The sequence below is a fragment of the Dromaius novaehollandiae genome, chromosome 5, assembly GCF_036370855.1.
Source record: "Dromaius novaehollandiae isolate bDroNov1 chromosome 5, bDroNov1.hap1, whole genome shotgun sequence".
NCBI lineage: Eukaryota > Metazoa > Chordata > Aves > Casuariiformes > Dromaiidae > Dromaius > Dromaius novaehollandiae.
In genome coordinates, this window is record NC_088102.1 from 3,944,996 (window position 1) to 3,963,843 (window position 18,848).

The following is an 18,848-nucleotide window of genomic DNA, read 5'->3' on the forward strand; positions in this document are numbered from 1 at the left end:
CTTAGCATCACTGTTTTGCATAAGCTTGGTGAGTACTCACTTCGAGGTGCCCACATATTTCTTTCCTAGAAGGCTAAGATACCCCCAGGATCATGGAAAAGACCAAACCACTGAAGTAATATGTCAAACTGTACCAGTTCCTGCCTTTTCTAAGGCTACACATGCCTAGCAACCTCTGCCTTTGCTGAAGCAAGCAGAGGAGTCACAGTAGTTCTGCTCACAAGTAGGTCCATGTTGCTGCAGAGTCCGTCACGTATGTGTTACTTGGCCATCGGACCTCCGATCAAGAGAGTCCTTGCTTTACATCTAGGAATGGGCAGAACAAGCTGAGGCAAGTGAAAAAACAGACTAAGCCAGCTGGATTTCTGATGGCACCAGGAGATAAGTGTTTCACATTCTGTGGCATATCTAGCAGGCGAAAGCCTTGAGAAGGGATGCAACTATCATGCCCACGCTGCAGTGGCAACCTGGAAGCACATCCATGACACGTGCCCCACTCAATTCTTACCGCATTTCTTCTCGAGATCCATTTAGCTCCCTCAGTTTCAGGCTGGAAGCGCTACCTTCCTCATTCAGTAGAGTTACTTCATTTTTCAGAACAGCGTTTTCTTCTCTGAGCTTCTCGGCTTCACACCTATGGTGGAGAGATGAGACAGCTGAGAACTGCTTCTGCCTATTGCCCAGGCCCGTGGGGAGAAGAGGTACCAAAGGGCTAAACTACCTGTGATGTTTTAAAAACAGAGCTACTACTGACTAGTTGGATATATCAACTGCATATGGATTTTACATTTCATTGAGTAAGAGTACCTCCCAGATCACTGAAAAAGGGCCTTTTTGCCTTTACAAAAAGGTGCACAGGGTTAACTAAAAACCTAAATACTTAGTAAGAGTCTCAGGCTTTAATACTGTACTATACCTTTCACTCCTTAAATTACAGATAACATAGTCATAACTTTAAGCAGCTTAACACCACAATATGCAAACTGCTACAAGTGTTTCACCAGCTATTTCGGGAGTCCAGCGTGCTGGGAATAGCAGCATGGAAACAGCAGAGTTTGAAAATGCCTTTTCTTTTCTGAGGCAACTGTAGAGAAATAATTTAGGCATGGTGTAATCCTTGAAAGAATAAATTCTTACAGGAAGACGTTGTTGAACAGAAATTAGTCATTTGTAACCACTTTACGGTCTCCAAAAAAGCTCTTACTGAAATGCAGCAGTTAAAAACATAGGTAACCTATTATGTTCTCTTTGTTATAATGGGATTTACCATATTATACCATATAATGGATTCCTAACACTAAGTGCTCCTCCTGGGAAGAAATTACTCATTTTCTAGCATTAACTTAAATATTTAGAAAATTGAAGCACTTTAGCATTCCAAGTAACATTTGGTACGAGAAGAAAACAGAATGAAGAGGTGATATTAGTATGAAAATTAAAAGCATTCTGGAAACGTTACTGTCATATATTTGATGTAAAACACAGGTCTCTGATTTACCATAAGCTACACACTGCAAGGATGACTATCCGCAGACAGCACAGTTGACAAGTTGCTCTTTTACCATCATTCATGTTAGATCACGTTCAAGGATGAGTAAATCATACGCATGTATTTCAACTCTTATGATATCCACATTTAAATAGCTTGCTTGCTAGCAGTTAGAACCCAAGGCATTGTTTTGTAATCAAAATAAAACTACTTGTTAATGCAGCAATGGCAAGGAAGTCAGTAGGAGTTAAAGTAATCAGTGGATTGCTAGGTTAGTCTCTATGCAGAGCAAGCAGCAAGTTGGATTATTGTGGGGCCTGTACCTTTCCCACAAAGTTTAAGTGTACATTACCTCAAAAGATCAACTTTTTGCTGCAGCTCGCTGCATGTACTTTGCAAACCGTGTGTCATTGCGCTCCATTCCTCTTTCTCTTCATGAGGATGCACATCATTTTGGTTAATCAAAGTAGCAACTTCCAGCTTTCTGCTCAGCTCTTGCTGCTCTGTCTTCTCCGCTAAGTCTTCCTTTATCACGCTATCGCATTGGGCATGCCTGTCTTGCAGAGCTTTAAGCCTCGCAGCCTGTTCTCCCACTTTTCCAAGCTGGCATTGCAGTCTTAACTTTCCACTGGGTGCATCTATTTTTCCTTGTGTATATTGTTCTGGGATGTCTTCCAATTCTCTAACTTTCCTGAGAAGCTGTGTTTTTTCCTCTCCGAGTTTAATAGTTTCCAGGTTACTTTCTTCTAGTTTGCGATGAAGGCTTCTCAGCTTCAGTAAGTTATCTTCTAGTGCTTTATTTTTTTCAACCAACTCTATCATTTTAGATTTCAGCCCCTCATTTTCCACCTGAATTTCTTCTTGTAAAGACAGAAGCTTAGCTTGTGCCATTGATCTTTCTTCTAACTCTTCAATCCTCTTCCAAAGCTGAGGTATTGTGTTTTTCAGGTCACCCTTCCCTTTTGTTGATCCAGAAACACGCTCAAGCTGGAGAGAAGCACCAGTTAGTTCTTCAGCCTCCTCAAGCTCAATCTGCAGCTTAGAAGCATCTGAAAAAAAGCCTTTGTTTTTTGTAGCTATTCTGTTATTTATCAGATGAATGTTCTGTCTAATATCATCGTGCAATATCTTTAGTCTGGGAACTCTCTCAAGAGTTTTTTCAAGATCCCTCTGGTTTTTGTGCAGCAGGGGCACTACAGAAACTAGCTCTTGCTTCTTGTCAGAATCGTGGCTACAACCGGTTTCCAGGGCCATGATATTTCCCGGCCTCTGACACACCTGCACCTTGAGAGCAAGGCTCTCCGCTCCGGTTTTATCACATGGCTTCTCCAAACTGGAATGAACCTCAGTCGTTTCTGTAAGGTCTGTAATATCAGCCTCCAGCAACGGAGAGACATCTGAATCTGTTCCCTTTTCTGTGTCTTCACAGTCACTGGGCAACTCTTCTACAATGGGATCTAGTGCGTCTTGCAGCTGGGATTGCTCCAAATCGGAGGTTGCATGGTCAGAACCGGCACGTCTCGCCGGCTCACGCTCGATGGCTTGCAGCCTCTGCTGCAGCCTGACGATCTCGGAAGCCATCCTGACATTTTCCTTCACTGCCTGCTCGTGCACCTTCTGCAGACTCCTAAGAACATCTGCATCATCTCCCGGATGCTCTGTACCACAGAATGAGGCAATTTTTCTTTTTGCTTTTGCATATTCATTTTCCAATACCCTGTAATGATTTTGTAGTGTGGAAAAATTAAGGGTCTCCCACTGCAATTTCTGTATTTTTTCTTGAAGATTTAAGATCTCCAAATTCATCTCTGCCTTCTCTCTTTCTGCCCTTACGCAGATGTCTTTGTTTAAGCTCTCTAAAGCAAGAAGTTTGGAATTGAGTTCTTCTTTCTCTTGCTTATGTTCACTGTCAAGTCTCTCCAGCTTTTGGCTAACCAACTTCCCATTTTCCTCCATCATGGATATATGCTCTTCTTTGTTCTTTAGCTCTTTTTCATGGTCATTTTGGAGTTGTATTATTTTGTCATTCAACTTGTTCTCTTGCTTTTCGATAGCGTTTCTCAGATCTTGTAGCTCTTTTTGAAGCTGTTCTTTCTCACACACCAACTTGTTCACTTCCTCCTTGAAGCTTTTCTCCAGGAGCTCCTTCTCCTGGGTTAGAGCAAGAGAAACAGCCTTTTCATTCGCCAGCCTTTCCTTCAGTTGCTCTTGGGCTTCAGCAATCTCCTGGACAATTTCATCCTTTTCAAACTCCCACTGAGATCTTTCCTCTCTCTGCTGTTCGGCAAGTTCACGCAACTCTCGTTGGTAGCGTCCTTCCAGATTTTGCATCATTTCTTCATATTTATTCACAAGTGTTTGTGTGTTGACAGAAAACTCAGTTTCTGCATGAGATGCTCTTCTGTTATAGTCACTTTCCATTTTTTTCCTAAACATGGTTAACATAATACATTACTAAACTCTGGGCTCACTCACAAAAAGATTCAAATGGCTGTTTAAGCTACTAAATAAAACAACCTCAAAAATTACATTTTCACCGAGTTTTGGATAAACCCAAACAGATCTTCCTAGAGCCAAAGCTACATCTGAGACAAGCTGTTGAAACTAATTGCCTTGGAAGGAGTGTAACTCATGAAGTGTCCTTAGAAATAGTTCCTTATACAATACATGCCCTTCTGCACTTGCAATCGGATTTATGGAGGCAGAAGTTCTCCCTCCAGAAGGGTCCCAATTACTCCGACACTATATTCTAGCCAAATGCATTCACCTTCCATTCATCTACTTCTTTGGAAAAAAGCATTTGGATTTTCCGAGTTCTTAAGTACAAAGGACTGTGGAGCACCAGGATACTGAACAGAGCTCAAATTAATCATGGCTGTTTATGCTTTAATAGTATTGTAACTTCTGGATGAGCTAAAAGTGTAAATATTTGCTTGAGAAAAGTCAAAAGAAAGAGCCTCTGGATACCAGCCCAGTGTTCTGGAATAAAACAGGTAACGGCACTGTGCAGCTAACGCACTTGAATTAAGCATCTGGAGTAGTTTCTGCACTAGCTTTACCTTGGTCAACACGGCAAGCAGTCAAGGTCAGCACACATCACTGCCAGCGGCAGCACTCACCTTTCCTCCTCCAGCTCCTGCTTGTGCTTCCTCAGCAGCTCTTGCTGCAGCTCCTCCTTCTCCAGGGCGTGCATTTCCGTCACCCTTTCCAACCGCTCCTGAAAGCCACGTTCCAGCTCTCCCTTCTCCTCCTGCAGAGTCTGCACTAAAACTCTCATCTTTTCTTCCACCCAGACACCATTTTGAATCAGTTCTTCCCGTTCTCGGCTAAACTTCTCGTTTACCTCCTCCAGTTTAACTCGAACATCTTCTTCGTGTTCCTGCCTGAGTAATTCCTGCAGATTTGCTTTTTCCTCATTGAAGCTTATTTGCAATTTGTTTTTCTCATCGTTATGTTTACAGCCAAGCCTCTCTTGTTGATCTCGGAGCAGTGCTGTTTCTCCCTGCAGTTCTGCAATTTGGTTTTTAAGGCCAATTATTTGCTTTTCCATGACATGCATCTCTTCGGCATACCTCTTCCTCATATCTTCTTGCTCCTTTTCACAGTGAATTTTTGTCTCATCTAGCTGCTTTTCATAATGACTCACCTACAAGAAGGGAAATAAGATTGATTTGTTTTCTACAAAAATATAGAAAGATTTTCTATAGAAAATGTTACAAATTCTGTTCTATAGAAATGTTTTCTCTATATTATATATTTCTAGATACTCCATAGAATATTTTGATTTACACATTAGCATCTTACAATTGGTTTCCCAACCTGCAAAGAATGCTAAAGTGCTCAGCTTAATTTCTTACTGGAGTAAAGATGATTTTTGTGTACAAGCCAGTGAAATCCATGCTTTTCCACTAAGCAAATTTGTGAAAGCAGAGAGAAGCCATTAACAATTTTCAAGTCCTAATTCACTCCGCAACTTGCGGATGGACTCCTTTTTATTCCACCAAGTGCTTCTTCAAAAGCATCCCCAAGTTAAGAGGCAGTTGAGGGCTTTCCCTTTAAAAAAAATTGTGTCTCATGTTTCTCTGCAAGCTGTTAAAGAGAAGTCATGATTTCAGGGTAATATTTTGTCGGTCCCCCTTTGCCGCTCCCATCCCTCGTTTCACGCTGCTGGTCAGAGCACAGCGTCGGGGCACTTGCGTTAAGCCATACTTAAACGAATACACTTATACCCAGCTCGCATGTGGAGGTGGGTGCTGGTGTAAGAGCTGCCAGGACAGCCTGCAAGCACCCTCCTCTTCTGGTCCTCAAGCAACAGGCACAGAACAAGCCAGGGCACCTCTATCAGTGCACGTGACCCGCTGAGAAGGGTGGGTTTTATTTGCTTAGAAACACCGTAATCTTCCCAGGGACCCTAGCGTGGGTCGGAGGCGGGTGTTGTGCTCTGCGCGAAGCTGTGCTAAGCCAAGGAGCCCTCCCGGGGCTGGGGGCAGCGGGACGTGCAGGACACCCACCCCAGGACAGGGACAGCAGACCTTGCTGGCGTTGCTGCACAGCCCCGGTTTGGACCCAGCGCAGCACACGTGCACCGAGCGACCCCCAACCTCCTAAGCCCATTTTGTTCCACCTAGAGCCAGGTATTTGGGCACATGCGGCAAGATTAACTGGCAAGCCAAGAGATCCACAGCCAGAAGACGGGGAGCTGACTGCACGTTCTCATCAGGACAGGTGAGGTGACAGCAGAATTCACACCCTCGCACAGCACCGATCCCCTTCCACCACCACCAGACCGCACGAGCACAGCATCCACCAGCGCAGGCTCCCGCCGGCAGCTTTTCTAACCCCCCGTCATCCCACACCGACGTGAATGGAGTGACTAATTCAGATGCACCGGGCTTGCAGGACAGCAAACGCGATACCGCATCGGAGAGGCTCCCTGCTCTTTCACGAGCTGGTGGGCGGATGTGGATATAAAGCAGCATTCATCCAGCCCTGCTCAAGCACGGAGCAACACGCAGGAGGAGCAGGGAAGGTAGGGGCTGGCCCAGATTCACGGAAGGGTCTTAATTTGAACAGAAGCACAAAACAAAGTCCTTTTTCCAAGTTTTGCATTAAGTCAAAATAGCTTACTGTGTCCTCAAGCTCCTGTCTGAGGTGATGCATGTCCCTGTGATGTTGCTCCTTCATTTGTTCAATAACCATTTCTGCTTCTATGCTCATATTTAATGGATTACAGTCTTCTGATCCAAGTCCTTCAAAAATAATTATATATATATATATATATTCTTGAAAGCTGAAGAGCTACATTTTCAGCTGAATTATTTAATCACTTTATCTTTGTTTAGGCTGCTCCTACAGCTCACTCAAATTCCAGTCGCACATAACTATAAACATTCATTTTAGCTTTAATTATACTACAACAGCCATACTCCACCTAGTACTAAACAGCAAAAGGGAGGTGTTGTTCAAGGAGTCTCACTGTGAAGGTTCAGGAAAGTTTACATAATTATATCTAGAAAGTTACCATAAATATCTATAGGTAGAAGTTTGCCATATAGGAACTATGCTTTACCTTGGTCAGGCTCAATGCCACTATTACCGTGACTTTTAATATCCATGTCAAACTCTTCCGACAGTGAGTTTTTCAGAGAAGGCCTGAGCACTTTGCCTTGAGCACGGTACTCCTCCAGCTCAGACTGCAGCTCGTCTATTTGATCTTGCAGCTCCTGAGGGAGGGAAAAAGCCTAAATGAAGCAAGCCAAGGCAAACGCACACCTGTAAGGCAGCACGCACACTAACAACAAGGCGTTCAGGAGGGAATTGCTGTACATAAAGCCTTGCCAATAATATTTTAACAGTCACTCTCCTTGCAGCAAAGCACCACCGCCTTTCTCCAGGGTCCCACCTGTGCAAGTGCCACAGATGTGTTTATTCACTGAAACAGCAGAACATTTTCAGATTGATAGCATGCACATATTTTGCATTTGAAGCACACCACGTGCTAGTGCCTTTCACTATATTCCTTCTCCCATTATCTTTTATATAGGCAGGAACTTAAAAGCATTTTGAACATATTTGAAAAACATCTCAAACCCCTTTCTACTTCAAAAAAATCCAATCAAAAGCAAAAGATTGACTTGGGAAAGAGAGATCCTCCTCACTGCGTGTGCCATCTGGTACCTCTGTCCACTTGCCAAGCAGAATATCCCAAGTGCTTGTGCCAAATGTGATGTGCCGAGTTCAATGAACAGTGTTTACCGAGGAAAATGAATCCATGAATGCATAAACACACAATTTGGCAGATTGGAAAGGTTCACAAAAATGAGCCTTTAAGACTGATTTCGATCTGCCAGTACTCAACAAAAATCAGCTGTATATTCAAGCAAATTCTTCTCCAGAAGTATTAACTTAATTCAGCAACTAGTTTTAGAAAAATCTTTGGTTTCAAACCGCAGCTTCTTAGCAGAGCTACTGTGCTGTTTCAAATTATGCACACCTTTGGTCAAGACAGTCCTTTATGACCAAAAAGGATAATGCAGAATAGATGAGCTGAATGCATATGCTACATAACCATAACAGCCATCAGAAGATAGATATGTAGATAGATACTTTTAGGCCTACCTTACAGTACTGGGCTGAACAAGATTTGGGATGAAAAGACAAGCTTTAAGTTTTTACAGTTTTATTTGCCTAAAATACTACTGTTCTAGAAACCACCAACGGAACCCCTACACATCATATTTCTGTTGTTAATTCTTGCATCTTTGACTTTAAACTAGGGCAAGGCTATTTCCCAAGTCAGAAAACAGCTAGTGCATAACTATGTGTTGAGTAAGCCGAGTTTACATCTGCTGAAGCTCCATAAACCCTGTCCCAGTCCACCCTCGAGGCACCTCATCCCTTAGCTCGAGCATCTGCCTCTGCAGAGGGGGCTTTTCCCCACCCAAGCCTGGGTTAACGTAAGAGTCATCGGGCAGGAAACAACACAGCACGCCGCTGCTCTCGGCTGCCGTTTCCAGCAAGGACGTGTTCAGTGAACATGGGGCCCCAGCGCCGAGCCTCCATCGCAGGGCCCCGCTCACCCGGCACTGCAGCTCGTGCTCGCTCCTCATCTGCGCCAGGCGCTCCTCCTGCAAGAAGAACTCCGCGCTGCTGGGATCCAGATCGCCAAACTGCAACGCAGGAAGACAACCCCGTTACCCTTCCTCCAGACACCCCTGCTCGCAGCCGAGATGCAATTCCTCAGCAGTCTTGCAGCCTTCTCCCTCTTTCCTCCCTCTTTTTTAATATAGAAGCTCCGCTTCCCTTATGGTAGGGGACAAACAACAACTTCCCTAGCAAATACTAGCTGTTTTCACCATAGTTCTCATATCATCTGCAATCAAAGTTAGCAGTTGGTATCTTTCTAATTTAATATATGTAGAAAGTAACTGTAGTTTGTTGAGATAAGCAATTCCAACCCTAAAGAAGTCTGGAAAACAGATATTGGGCAAGAACCCTCGTATATGCGCGTTTGTCTGTAGACACGCATACACAGAAATGCCTTTTCAGACACTGATATTCTGAGCAGTTTATTGTAACCCCACCGTGCTCGTTTTTTCACTTCCATTTGCAGCCAAAGTTTAACCGAGTAAAGGTGTCTGCGTTTAACAGCTTCCCCAGAAAGGACCTGCATCCTGGGTCTACCCAAGTCCATCCAGGACAAGAAACATCCCTGCAGATCTGTGGAGGGACTGTTTCACTGTGGGGCTCTTCACTGTCAATTAATTTAACACTACACCTAAGCTGAAGTATCAGTAATGTCCTTAACTCAAGTCAAACTGTCTATAGGAGCGAGGTACAGTGCAACGCAGCACCCTGGCTTGGTCAGGCAGATAGCTCATTGACCCCAAGAGCCTGCTATTAACTAATTTGGCATCTCACGTGTAGTAATTCAAAAAGAGATTTAATTCTGAGCACGTAATGGAAAGAGGAGGGATTTACCTTCTCAGCCAGGACGTTTTCCAAGTTCCTCTGCAGTTTGCTTGCCAGACTTTCATACTCGGCCAGTTTTTCTCCAGTTTCCAGCAGCTCGCTTTCCAAACGGCCATTTTCCTAAACAAAACGAGACCCACCAGCAGCCTCATCATTTACTAATGTTTTCCTTTTCGAAGTGCTAACTCATAACAACAGCCTTCTGATCAAGGCAGAACATTAAAAATTTCTGCTAGCGATAGGAACTGTGAATTTGTGCATTATCCATGCATACACCATTCCTCTTGCCACATTAAACCAAGATGTATGAAGCTCAGGCTCGCAAACAGCCCACAAAACGTGTCCTAGTTGTATCCTGCGACTCTCCTCAGCTTCCAAATCACTGCTTTAGAAGGAACATTTTACAGTTTTATTACCATTAATGGGATGGCCAATGCCTTTAAAAGCTGCTCTCCCGAACACCTTTGAAAGGTATATTACCTCCCTCTGACTGCCGGGATTTTTGAGACTGTTTGTAAGACAACGCCTTAACTTTTGCTCCGTTTAAAAGATTAAGTCAAGGCAAGGCAGCTGTCACGTTCAAAGAAGTCATGAGGCAGCAGATCATTTTTGAAAGGGAATAACTGCAAACTTGTTTCACAGATTTTCGAGGCAGTTTTTTAAGCTTTGTTAAGATGTATTATCTGCTAGCTGGACAGCCGGACTGCCGTCAAGGCAAACCACCCTCTGAGAGCTGTATCCACGCATATTCTGCACAACTGCAGCAGAAATCCAAGGAATAACCTGTTGAGGTGGACCCCAAAACACTGCTACAGATGTGCCTCTATCTTGCAGGTAAAATTAATTTCAACTAGCACAAGATGCAGCAATAGATTGTCTCAAGCACTAAATTGCAAGTGTTCTTCCTCACTATTCGGCAGCCCAGCCTCTTGTGGGAAAATCCCGTTTGCATTTAGTCCCTGGTACCTTTAGGGAGAGGGTGAGGCGGTCGCGGATGTAGTTCTCCTCCGTTTTCAGCTTCTCGATCTCCTGCTCCAGGTCCAGGCGCTGCCTATTAGCCTGCTGCAGGATTTGCTCTCGCTCTCTCCGGAGCTCGTTCTTCAAAGCCGCGATTCGTTCTTTGTATTCCTCATCCAGCTTCCTGTGAGGGCATCAAAGGCAAGAAAAGCCCATGAAAAGAGCTAGGCAGCAAATACCACTGTGAATTAAGCGCCGTGGCAGTCCTCGCCTGTGAGGCTGTCTGCTCATATCAGCCCTGGCAGCAGGCTGAAAAGACGGCTTGGGACAAAGGCAGCAGGGCTGGATTAGTGGTGCAGATCAGCTACGTGCTACTCGGGGAATTTTAGATATACAATGCATGGTCTGGCCAGAGATGCCGTTTTGGGACTAAATCTGATTTTTCTGCCAGCAATGTAACTAATATTTTCAATTTCACATCAGCACGCACCTCCCAACTAGGAGGGCAAACTGAACGCGAGGACACCAAGGTGACCAGAGCAAGGGCTGAGATGCTGAAAGAGAGATGGAAACTGGTCCCAGGTCTCCCTGGGACCTGCAGAAGGATCAGGCAGGTGGGGAAAGCACAGAATCGCATAAATTGGCCAAACACACAGTTCAAACCAAGGACAGGTTCAAACAAGCTTTCGGTTAAATTGCAAATACTCGCACCTCTTCCAGCCTTCACCGAGTACCTGCAACACCAGCTAGGAGAAGCAGAAGGGACTCGCGCCCGGCGGCTGGCCGCTCCCGCAGCCCCGCGCCGAGGACCGGGCCATGCGCCGTACCTGAGGTTGTACTCGTTCCGGCGCTCTATTGCAGCATGGTGGTCGTCAACTTCGGAGGCCATCAGAGATTTCAGCTTTTCCGCTTTTTCCAGGTCGGACCGCAGCTTCTCCTTCTCCCTGGCCACCTGGTCGACTCGCTCCCTGCGGCAAGCACAGCCATCCCGCGTTAGCTCTTCTCTCCCAGCTCCCCCAGACCCAAAGAAGTTGCACACAAGAGGCTCATCATGGAGCAGAGCAGCTTGGAAGGATCTCTAGGGGCTGCTCTACCATCAGTTATATCTGGTCATTAGCTGTGAACTTGCACATGTAGCTCCTTTTTTGACCTGCCTTGCTATCCCCGTACGCCTTGCTGCTTGAGCACTCAGCGTGTGAACTCAGCTGGTGCCGACCCCCTGCTATTGCAGGGCTGAGCCACTTTGCCAGGCCACTTTCTGCCCCGTTTACTTGTCCCTCATCATTTTATTACCTTTGCCACTTCATTCTTACATTACATCCAATCTGTTTTTAATCACAAGCTCTTAAGATTTGCTCCGTGGGGCAGCTTTCTTAATGGAAACCTGGTAGCAAACTCGCTCCACAGACTGAACGTAAAAAGGTATTTGGACATAAAACAAAGAGTGGGAAGCCTCATCTCGTAGCCGTGCAGGTCACACAGGCAGCTTGCAAGCACGACGACGAGCAGGTAACAGGACACGTGCAGCTACTCAGTGGAAAAGCCCTACAAGAAGCAGCCTCCAAAGCAAACAGGAACCTTGTACACCCTAAGGGTTTACTCAAAAGCCTTTCCAGTAAGTCTTATTTAAAAATCTCTCCTGGGACCTCTTACAAAAGAGCACAAATGAAAAAAGGAGATGCGTGGCATTTTTTTAAGCTCACACACCCCTCTATCGCATGGCAAAACCTCTGCAATACTAGAGCAAGAAGCCATTTAGCATTCAAGGTACCGCCTGTCAAACTGCACCAGCCTCAATCATAACAGATTTATATTCCTCGGCCATTAATGACCATTTCCAGGCTGCAGAGCAGGACTGGAAACAGCCTGCTGCTTTGATTTGTTTTTGCATGCATGTTTTCCTGCGATACTTGGCTTTATTCTGGTGTTTTAACTGTGCAAAATGAAATAATGGAGAGTTCACAGCTTCTGACCAAGAAAAATCACAAGCCAGACTTCCCGTGAAACTGCAGCGCGCGTCTGCTGCCCCTGTGAGACGCATTACGAATCGCAATTAATCAGTCGCTACTTAAGCTCCTGCTTGACAAAACGTCTAAGAGGGCAGCGAGGAAGCGGCGGAGACGGGAATCCTGACGACTTACAGCAGATGTCTTATCTCCGTTTTGAAGCTCGCCAGCGCTGCTTGGTAGATCCCATTCTTGGTTATCAGAAGCTCATTTTCCAGAGCCAGCGTCAGCTCCGTCAAGTTCACCTTCCCGTCCAAGCTGAAATCCAGAGCCTGTAAGACAACGAGTCATTGGGACGGAGCAACCGCTACCCCTCTGCAGAGCCCGGCGGCATTTATACCCGGAACGACCGAATACGAGCTTTGCTTGCTGATGAGCAGCAAGCCTTTTAAAATACTCGGATGCTGCAAGGAGGCGATTGAAAGCCATTACGTTAAACAAAAGCAAGTCTTGTAATACAAAAGTCTTACAGGAGATATTTCACAGCAAAGATCTCACCACCTTTAGAAAAAAAAAAGCTTATTTTTAGCAACGGCAATGGTGATTTCCTTCAAAGCCTAACTCAGCACGAGCACAAGCCAGACCGCGGTCAAGCTGGTGGTACAACCAAAGCTCAAACGCACGCTGCCTAAAGCGCAAAGCAGGCAAGCCTGCAACCACAGCAGCAACAAGGGATAAGTTGAAGGCACACCACACGGGGCTGGTTAAAATAAGTCTGAGCTATCACACCTGACCGCGTGAGCCTGAACTACAAGTGCGTTTTACTGCCCTAGAGCAGTGGTAGAATTTTGGATCAAGCGTTTACGGCAACCTTAATGTCCAAAATCCACACGGACATTAAGTGCTAAGAAAAATGTGTCATTGTCATTGCTGGGATCCCAGAGAAGATCTAAGAATAGACACGTTAAATGGTCTTTTAGCCTGTCCGAAGCTTCTAGCGAGGCCGACGGAGAAGGGGTTCACTTCAGACATCAGCACACCCGACTTGCATCATCGCCCCTTTACTCTGTGTAACAACACAGTAATTACTGTGGTTTTCCGAGTCCTGTCCCACTTCAGCACAGGCAATAATCCAGGTCGGCCCCGTGCTAGAAGGTTTGCAGGTGCAGCTATTGAGCAGGGTGAAGGAATTAAATTGCTTTCCACAAATATAGGTGGCCCCTGGAAGCTACGCTGCAAGTCACATTAGACTTGATCAACTTCTAGCTCTCTGGGATGCAGCATCGTTTCCATAGTGGAAACAACTGGAAATTCCCATGAACAGCTACACTCCCACAGGGAATTTTAGAAGGGGGGAAAAAAACCCAGACACAATTCCAGACACAACCCAGAACGCCACAGTAAAAGCAAACAAAACGGGGCAGGCAGGAGCTGCTCCGCTACCTTGAGGATCTCGTGGCTGTTCTCGATGCCCTCCTCGTGCCAGGTGTCCAGGATCCCCTCCACGCAGGCGTAGCCCATGCCGTCGTCCAGGCTGGAGAAGACGCGGAAGCCGATGGTGCTCGTCATTGCCGACGGCGTGGTCGTGCGCCTCCCGCTCTCGTCGAAGGACTGCGAGGAGACGGGAGAGGATGCGGCCGGGCGCAGGCAGAACTGGACAACCGACTACCCCGGGACCAGGAAAGCTTAAAAATGCATTTCCCTAACAGGGCTCCAGAGATTAAGGATTAGTGTCTGCTTTTGCTCACAGCCATGCAAATAGCTGCCAGGAGGACCGCTACCGACCTTGTGACACCACAGGGTAACCAGGCGCTTAGCATTTAAGATAAATCCAAGGAGCGGCAGTTTCAGAGCTGCCCTCAATGCTAGTAAAGTGTTTTCCCCTGCTTAACTGCCAGCGCAAGCCATGTGGGTTTTGGAGCATTGCCTCCCCGAGGCGGGATGCTGGGCGTGCACGTTCGCTTGTGTTACAGCCCTCGGCTCCAGGCAGAGGGCCTCAAAGTCTGGAGTAAAACATTAGAGATGACGTGGGACGTGCACGCCACAGCCTTGGTGCCTCGGGCCACCACTCTCCCCGCTGCATGCAATGCTTTGCACTAATTTTCCACAGCACCCGGCTTTCCAAAGGAGCTCCCTGCACATCTCCCGCGTACTGGGAGATGCAGCCGCCCCCCTTCCCTTCCCCGGGATCATCTCCCAGGGCCCAGCTCAGCTGAGAGCCGCCGGCTGAGCGAGCGCAGGGTCCTCCCAGCGCCGCCGCGCAGCCAGGGACTTTCCTGCTCTACAAAAAGCTTTTGGCCTTTCGGAAGGGGAACTTTTGCAAGGGGAAGTCCAGTGCCTCCCCCGCAGCGCTGAGCCCACGTTCGCAGCGTGCGTGAGAGCACCCTTCCCATCCGCTGCAGCACAAAGCCAGCTGCAACGGTCCCCCACCGCCTGGGGAGACACCTTCCCTTGGAGGAAAAGAAGGGAACATTGGCAGGGAGGCTACTTTTAACCAGTAAAGCACACAAATCTAAAGCAGATGGGACACGCTGAGTGCCAGCAGGGTTTGGGTGGGAGGCTGACTGCGCTCCGAAACATCTGGCCCCCATCAGTGTCCATCAGCCAGCAGACGAGCTCCCATTCATCAAGGAGCTGTAGAAGTGATTTCTTTAATACTAGCATGACATGACAGAGTTGAGATAGGGATGAAAAAAATCTACTTCAGTTGTCACCCATTGCTAAAAGCTTATTCAGTCAAACACGTCTCAGTTATCTGATCTCTCCCCCTTACAAGACCTGTGAGTCTGCTCTGCTCAGCGCTTCTCCAGGGCGTTCGGTCCTCACCTGCATGGAGAGGTGTCTCTTCAGCTGTCTGTATGGAGTAGATGCAGAGGGTGTAAGCGACTTCCCATTCTTAAATAAGCCGTAGAAGAAGTCTTCCACGCTCATGGTGCCGTCCTGCTCCAGGTTATGGAACACCTCTTCCAGCACCTGGAAGCGGCAGGGCATAAGAATCACATCTGTTACAGCCAAGTAAAAACCACCGCAGCATGACAAGCAGGGCTTGATTCCCTAGACCTTTATTAAAAGCAAATAGACCAAAAGAATTAGTGCAGATACTGCGCCATCACAACACCAGGAGAGCAATCATCTATAGATGATGCTATCACATAGCATCATCTCTATATAGAGATAAAGAAAACTGCAGAGCCACGTGCACTACCCAAACCCTGCCTGCGGGGCACGTAAGCTCCCAGTTATCTTAGAGCAGCTCTGCCTCACAAGGCAGCACGAAATAACCCGTTTCACCCTGCTCTCCAGGCCGGGAGGCCTCAGGAATTCAGTGTTAATGTGAGAAAAGCCCCAAAACCACAGCAGCCTGTGAAGTGACTGAACAAAACGGTAAGTCACCACTAGGCTACAATAAACGTACTTCAGACTTCAGGGCAGCATGCCTTTTTTTAATTAAAGGAAGGACCAAGCTTATTAGGATTAGAGATATTAAAGTTAATCCCTTCCTATTCCTTTGCCTTCAGTTTCTACTTCTTTCCATTTTCATATTCCCCTTGTAATATACTGAAAACATTTTGCTGCAAATGCTGCAAAGGAATACCCACTCCGAAACAAACTTTATGAAGAAAATCATCAAAAAACATGTTATTTTAAGATGTAAAACAGTTTTCTTTTTTAATAAAACCAAATCCTAAATTGACAAGAAAACATTTTATTATTAAAAAAGCAATTTGCTCATGGACTCTTTCTGGATCACAGAAATAGCCCTCAGGCCTTTGTGAACAAAGTCAAAAGCAACTGTCCGTGAATGTTTTCATAAATACCTACTTCTTAGCTGGAACATTCCCGGGATTAAGGAGACACGCTGGGAATCTGTGATACATTTTTAAACAAAAGCTGACCCAGGGGAGGACACTCGCACATCACAGCGTCGATGAGGCTGGTAGCTACCTTTAATCAGAGCAGTATCACGCAATTGATGGTTCAAAACCAATAAACTCCTTGGAAAGCCGTGAATGGAGCTGAAATCTGCTTTCCAAATAGGGGAAATTCTGCTAATCAGCACTTGCTCCTTAGGCTTATGTGCAACAGCATCATAAATTTCGCCAGGATGCATAAAATCCGGGAACAGGTACTGAGGCCAGCGGGGCTTTGGGCAGCCCCGGCGTTGCTCACCTCCCCGTCCACGTTTTGGAGGCCGTACTGCTCGCAAATGGAGACGAGCTTCTTCCTGTGCAGGTGGCCGTCCCTGGCGACGCCGAGGTGCTCGCAGACCTCCCGCAGCTTCTCCTCCACCCAGTCGGGCGCCGGCACGGTGCCGCTCTGCGAGGCCGTCGGGTCGTCCGGGTTCCAGAAGCGCAGCTGGCCTGGAACAGCGACCGCCCTGGCTTAACGGATCCATCGGCAATTAGCAGCACAAAAGCGACCACAGGATGAGCCGGGGGCTTCGTAAGCTGCACAGGAGCTACGCTTGGTGCTTACGGCCAGGTCTCGGCTCTCAGAAGCCCTATGCACTGGAGCACATGGTGAATATCTCCATCCTTGGAGATGTTCAAACCCTGCCTGGACACGTTCCTGGGCAACCTGCTCTAGGTGACCCTGCTTGAGCAGCGGGTTGGACTAGGTGATCTCCAGAGGTCCCTGCTAATCTCAACCGTTCTGTTTGCCTTACCCCACTGGGCACAGAGCACAGCTTGTAATTTTGGGGTACTGCAATAGGTGTCACCTGGGCAGCACTACCAGGCTACCAACGGCAGCAGATGGAGGACAGCATCTAACCCGCATGCTCCATCACCCAGCCAAACACCTCCTTCCAAGCTTGGAGAAGGCTGCAGCCGACCCACAGCCCCAAAGGGCTCCAGAGACACAGCTGGAGGCCAGAGCCCGGCGCTCAATGGGATCAAGGGACAGGACAGAGCAAGCTGTGTGTCACCACGGATCAGCCTTTGATTATCCACAGGAGCAGATCTCAGGCAGCCACCCAAGCTCTCATCCTCAGGACAAGCTTTGCCCCCAGACCAGGCTGCCCGCAACACCTCTGTGCTCTGAGTGCAAACAGCACTGGGTGTTTTGCTCTAAGTACTTCCAGACAACTCTGGGTGGGGGGAAGCTGTCAGCTGAACACATTTCCTCTATCCCCAGCAAATTCCTTGAGTGCAGCCTTATCCAGCTGGAAGCATTTACAGACCCATCAGGTACAAAACACTCACAGCCTTTGCAGCTGCAAGGCCACCCCCTTTTATCCTCTGCCTCACCCAAGAGACTGGCAAAGTGGCATTTGGGATAAAAAATGGATCCCCTTGGAGGCAGGAGGGGTTAGACAGCAAGTGAAATAGGGAAAAAGGTATTGAAGCAATAAAGCTGCACAGCCCGTTCCTGGGGGCATTGCCACGGGCGGCTTTGCCTGCCTGTGGTTTCGCTGAGCCTCTGCAGGCTGATCCTGGGGGCTCCCCTCGAGCACCCCCCCGGGAACCAGCCCACGCAGCCTTCAGCTGTCTCCAAACCGGAGCAGGACCCTTCCCGGTGGCTCTGCCCGCTGCCGTCCCTGCTCAGCCACCCGCACCCACACAGCACCCCGGGGTCCGGCCACACTCCCCTTGCGGGAAAAGTAGGAAATTAATGATTAAATCGTGCTGACATCTAGTGACCACCGTGCTCCACTACATCCAGCAGCCCTGCACCTCCCAGCTCAGCCCCCAAAGCAGGGGGGTCTGTCCTCCCTACACTCCGGGGCCAAGTGGCTCTGCCGAGGTCTCCCAAACCGTGGGAAGCACCTGGAGAAGTGCCCCAAGCAGGCTAGAAGCCAGGAGGAGAGGAGCTAGGCAGGGCTGTGGCTGCTGTGAAGCACTGAGACACTGCAACACGCAGTGAAAGCCTTGCACCATCCATGTCACAGCTTGGACCATCCTCATGCAGCGTTGCACCAGCTGCACGGGTCAGCAACGCACTGGGGAGGCAGCCGGTTCCCCAAGGAGCTGGACAGGAAAGTCACCAGCAGCACTTCGTGCTGCCGCAGCTCCCAAGGAGGTGTCCCTGCACCTCGCCACGTGGGTACGAGCTGGCTGCCCGCACCCGGACACCAAACCGGGTCCCTGAGCACGGACCACGTGGGAAGGCGCCTGCAGCTCCTGGCACGGGGTGGCCCAGCTCCTGCCCTGCCCGGCACTCGCCAGCCACGAAGCCTTCAGCCAGCGAGACACTCCTCCATGCTTGCGGACTGTCTTAATAAATCCCTTTGGTTATTTGCTTTCCAGCTGTGCAGATGAAAAATGCCGGTGGCGGCTCTTACCCTCTGCCTCGTACTCCTCACTGTCCTGCGTCTTCCAGTGCTGAGGAGAAAACAAAGGATTCGGGTTGTTATTATTCCAAGACATCACACGTATGAAAGAGACTCCACAATCAACACCAGACGAGCTGCAGGACCCCAGCAGTGCCGCGAGGCTTTCATCTGCGTGGTCTCCACGGGCCAAGCTGTCAGCCCACGGCTTTCC

The 18,848-nt window shown here is 47.8% G+C and overlaps 1 protein-coding gene across 9 annotated transcripts in view; it reads right to left on the minus strand.

Annotated features, from left to right (window-relative positions):
- Nucleotides 1-18,848, minus strand: part of NIN (ninein) — a 50,700-nt gene that overhangs the window by 22,090 nt on the left and 9,762 nt on the right. For 8 of the 9 annotated variants that reach the window (XR_010389261.1, XM_064511822.1, XM_064511820.1 and 5 more), the window contains exons 5-18: nt 18,647-18,686; nt 16,534-16,724; nt 15,190-15,336; nt 13,807-13,974; nt 12,559-12,695; nt 11,245-11,385; nt 10,427-10,601; nt 9,470-9,580; nt 8,569-8,658; nt 7,059-7,212; nt 6,617-6,738; nt 4,609-5,135; nt 1,842-3,917; nt 509-634 (exon numbers count right to left, since the gene is read on the minus strand). Coding sequence is in view for 8 of the 9 variants with exons in the window: in XM_064511822.1 (XP_064367892.1) it covers nt 509-634; nt 1,842-3,917; nt 4,609-5,135; nt 6,617-6,738; nt 7,059-7,212; nt 8,569-8,658; nt 9,470-9,580; nt 10,427-10,601; nt 11,245-11,385; nt 12,559-12,695; nt 13,807-13,974; nt 15,190-15,336; nt 16,534-16,724; nt 18,647-18,686 (4,205 nt within the window). In the remaining variant the exon portion in view is untranslated. The remainder of the gene's footprint in view (nt 1-508; nt 635-1,841; nt 3,918-4,608; nt 5,136-6,616; nt 6,739-7,058; nt 7,213-8,568; nt 8,659-9,469; nt 9,581-10,426; nt 10,602-11,244; nt 11,386-12,558; nt 12,696-13,806; nt 13,975-15,189; nt 15,337-16,533; nt 16,725-18,646; nt 18,687-18,848) is intronic. The other variant, XM_064511826.1, reaches the window with a different exon arrangement.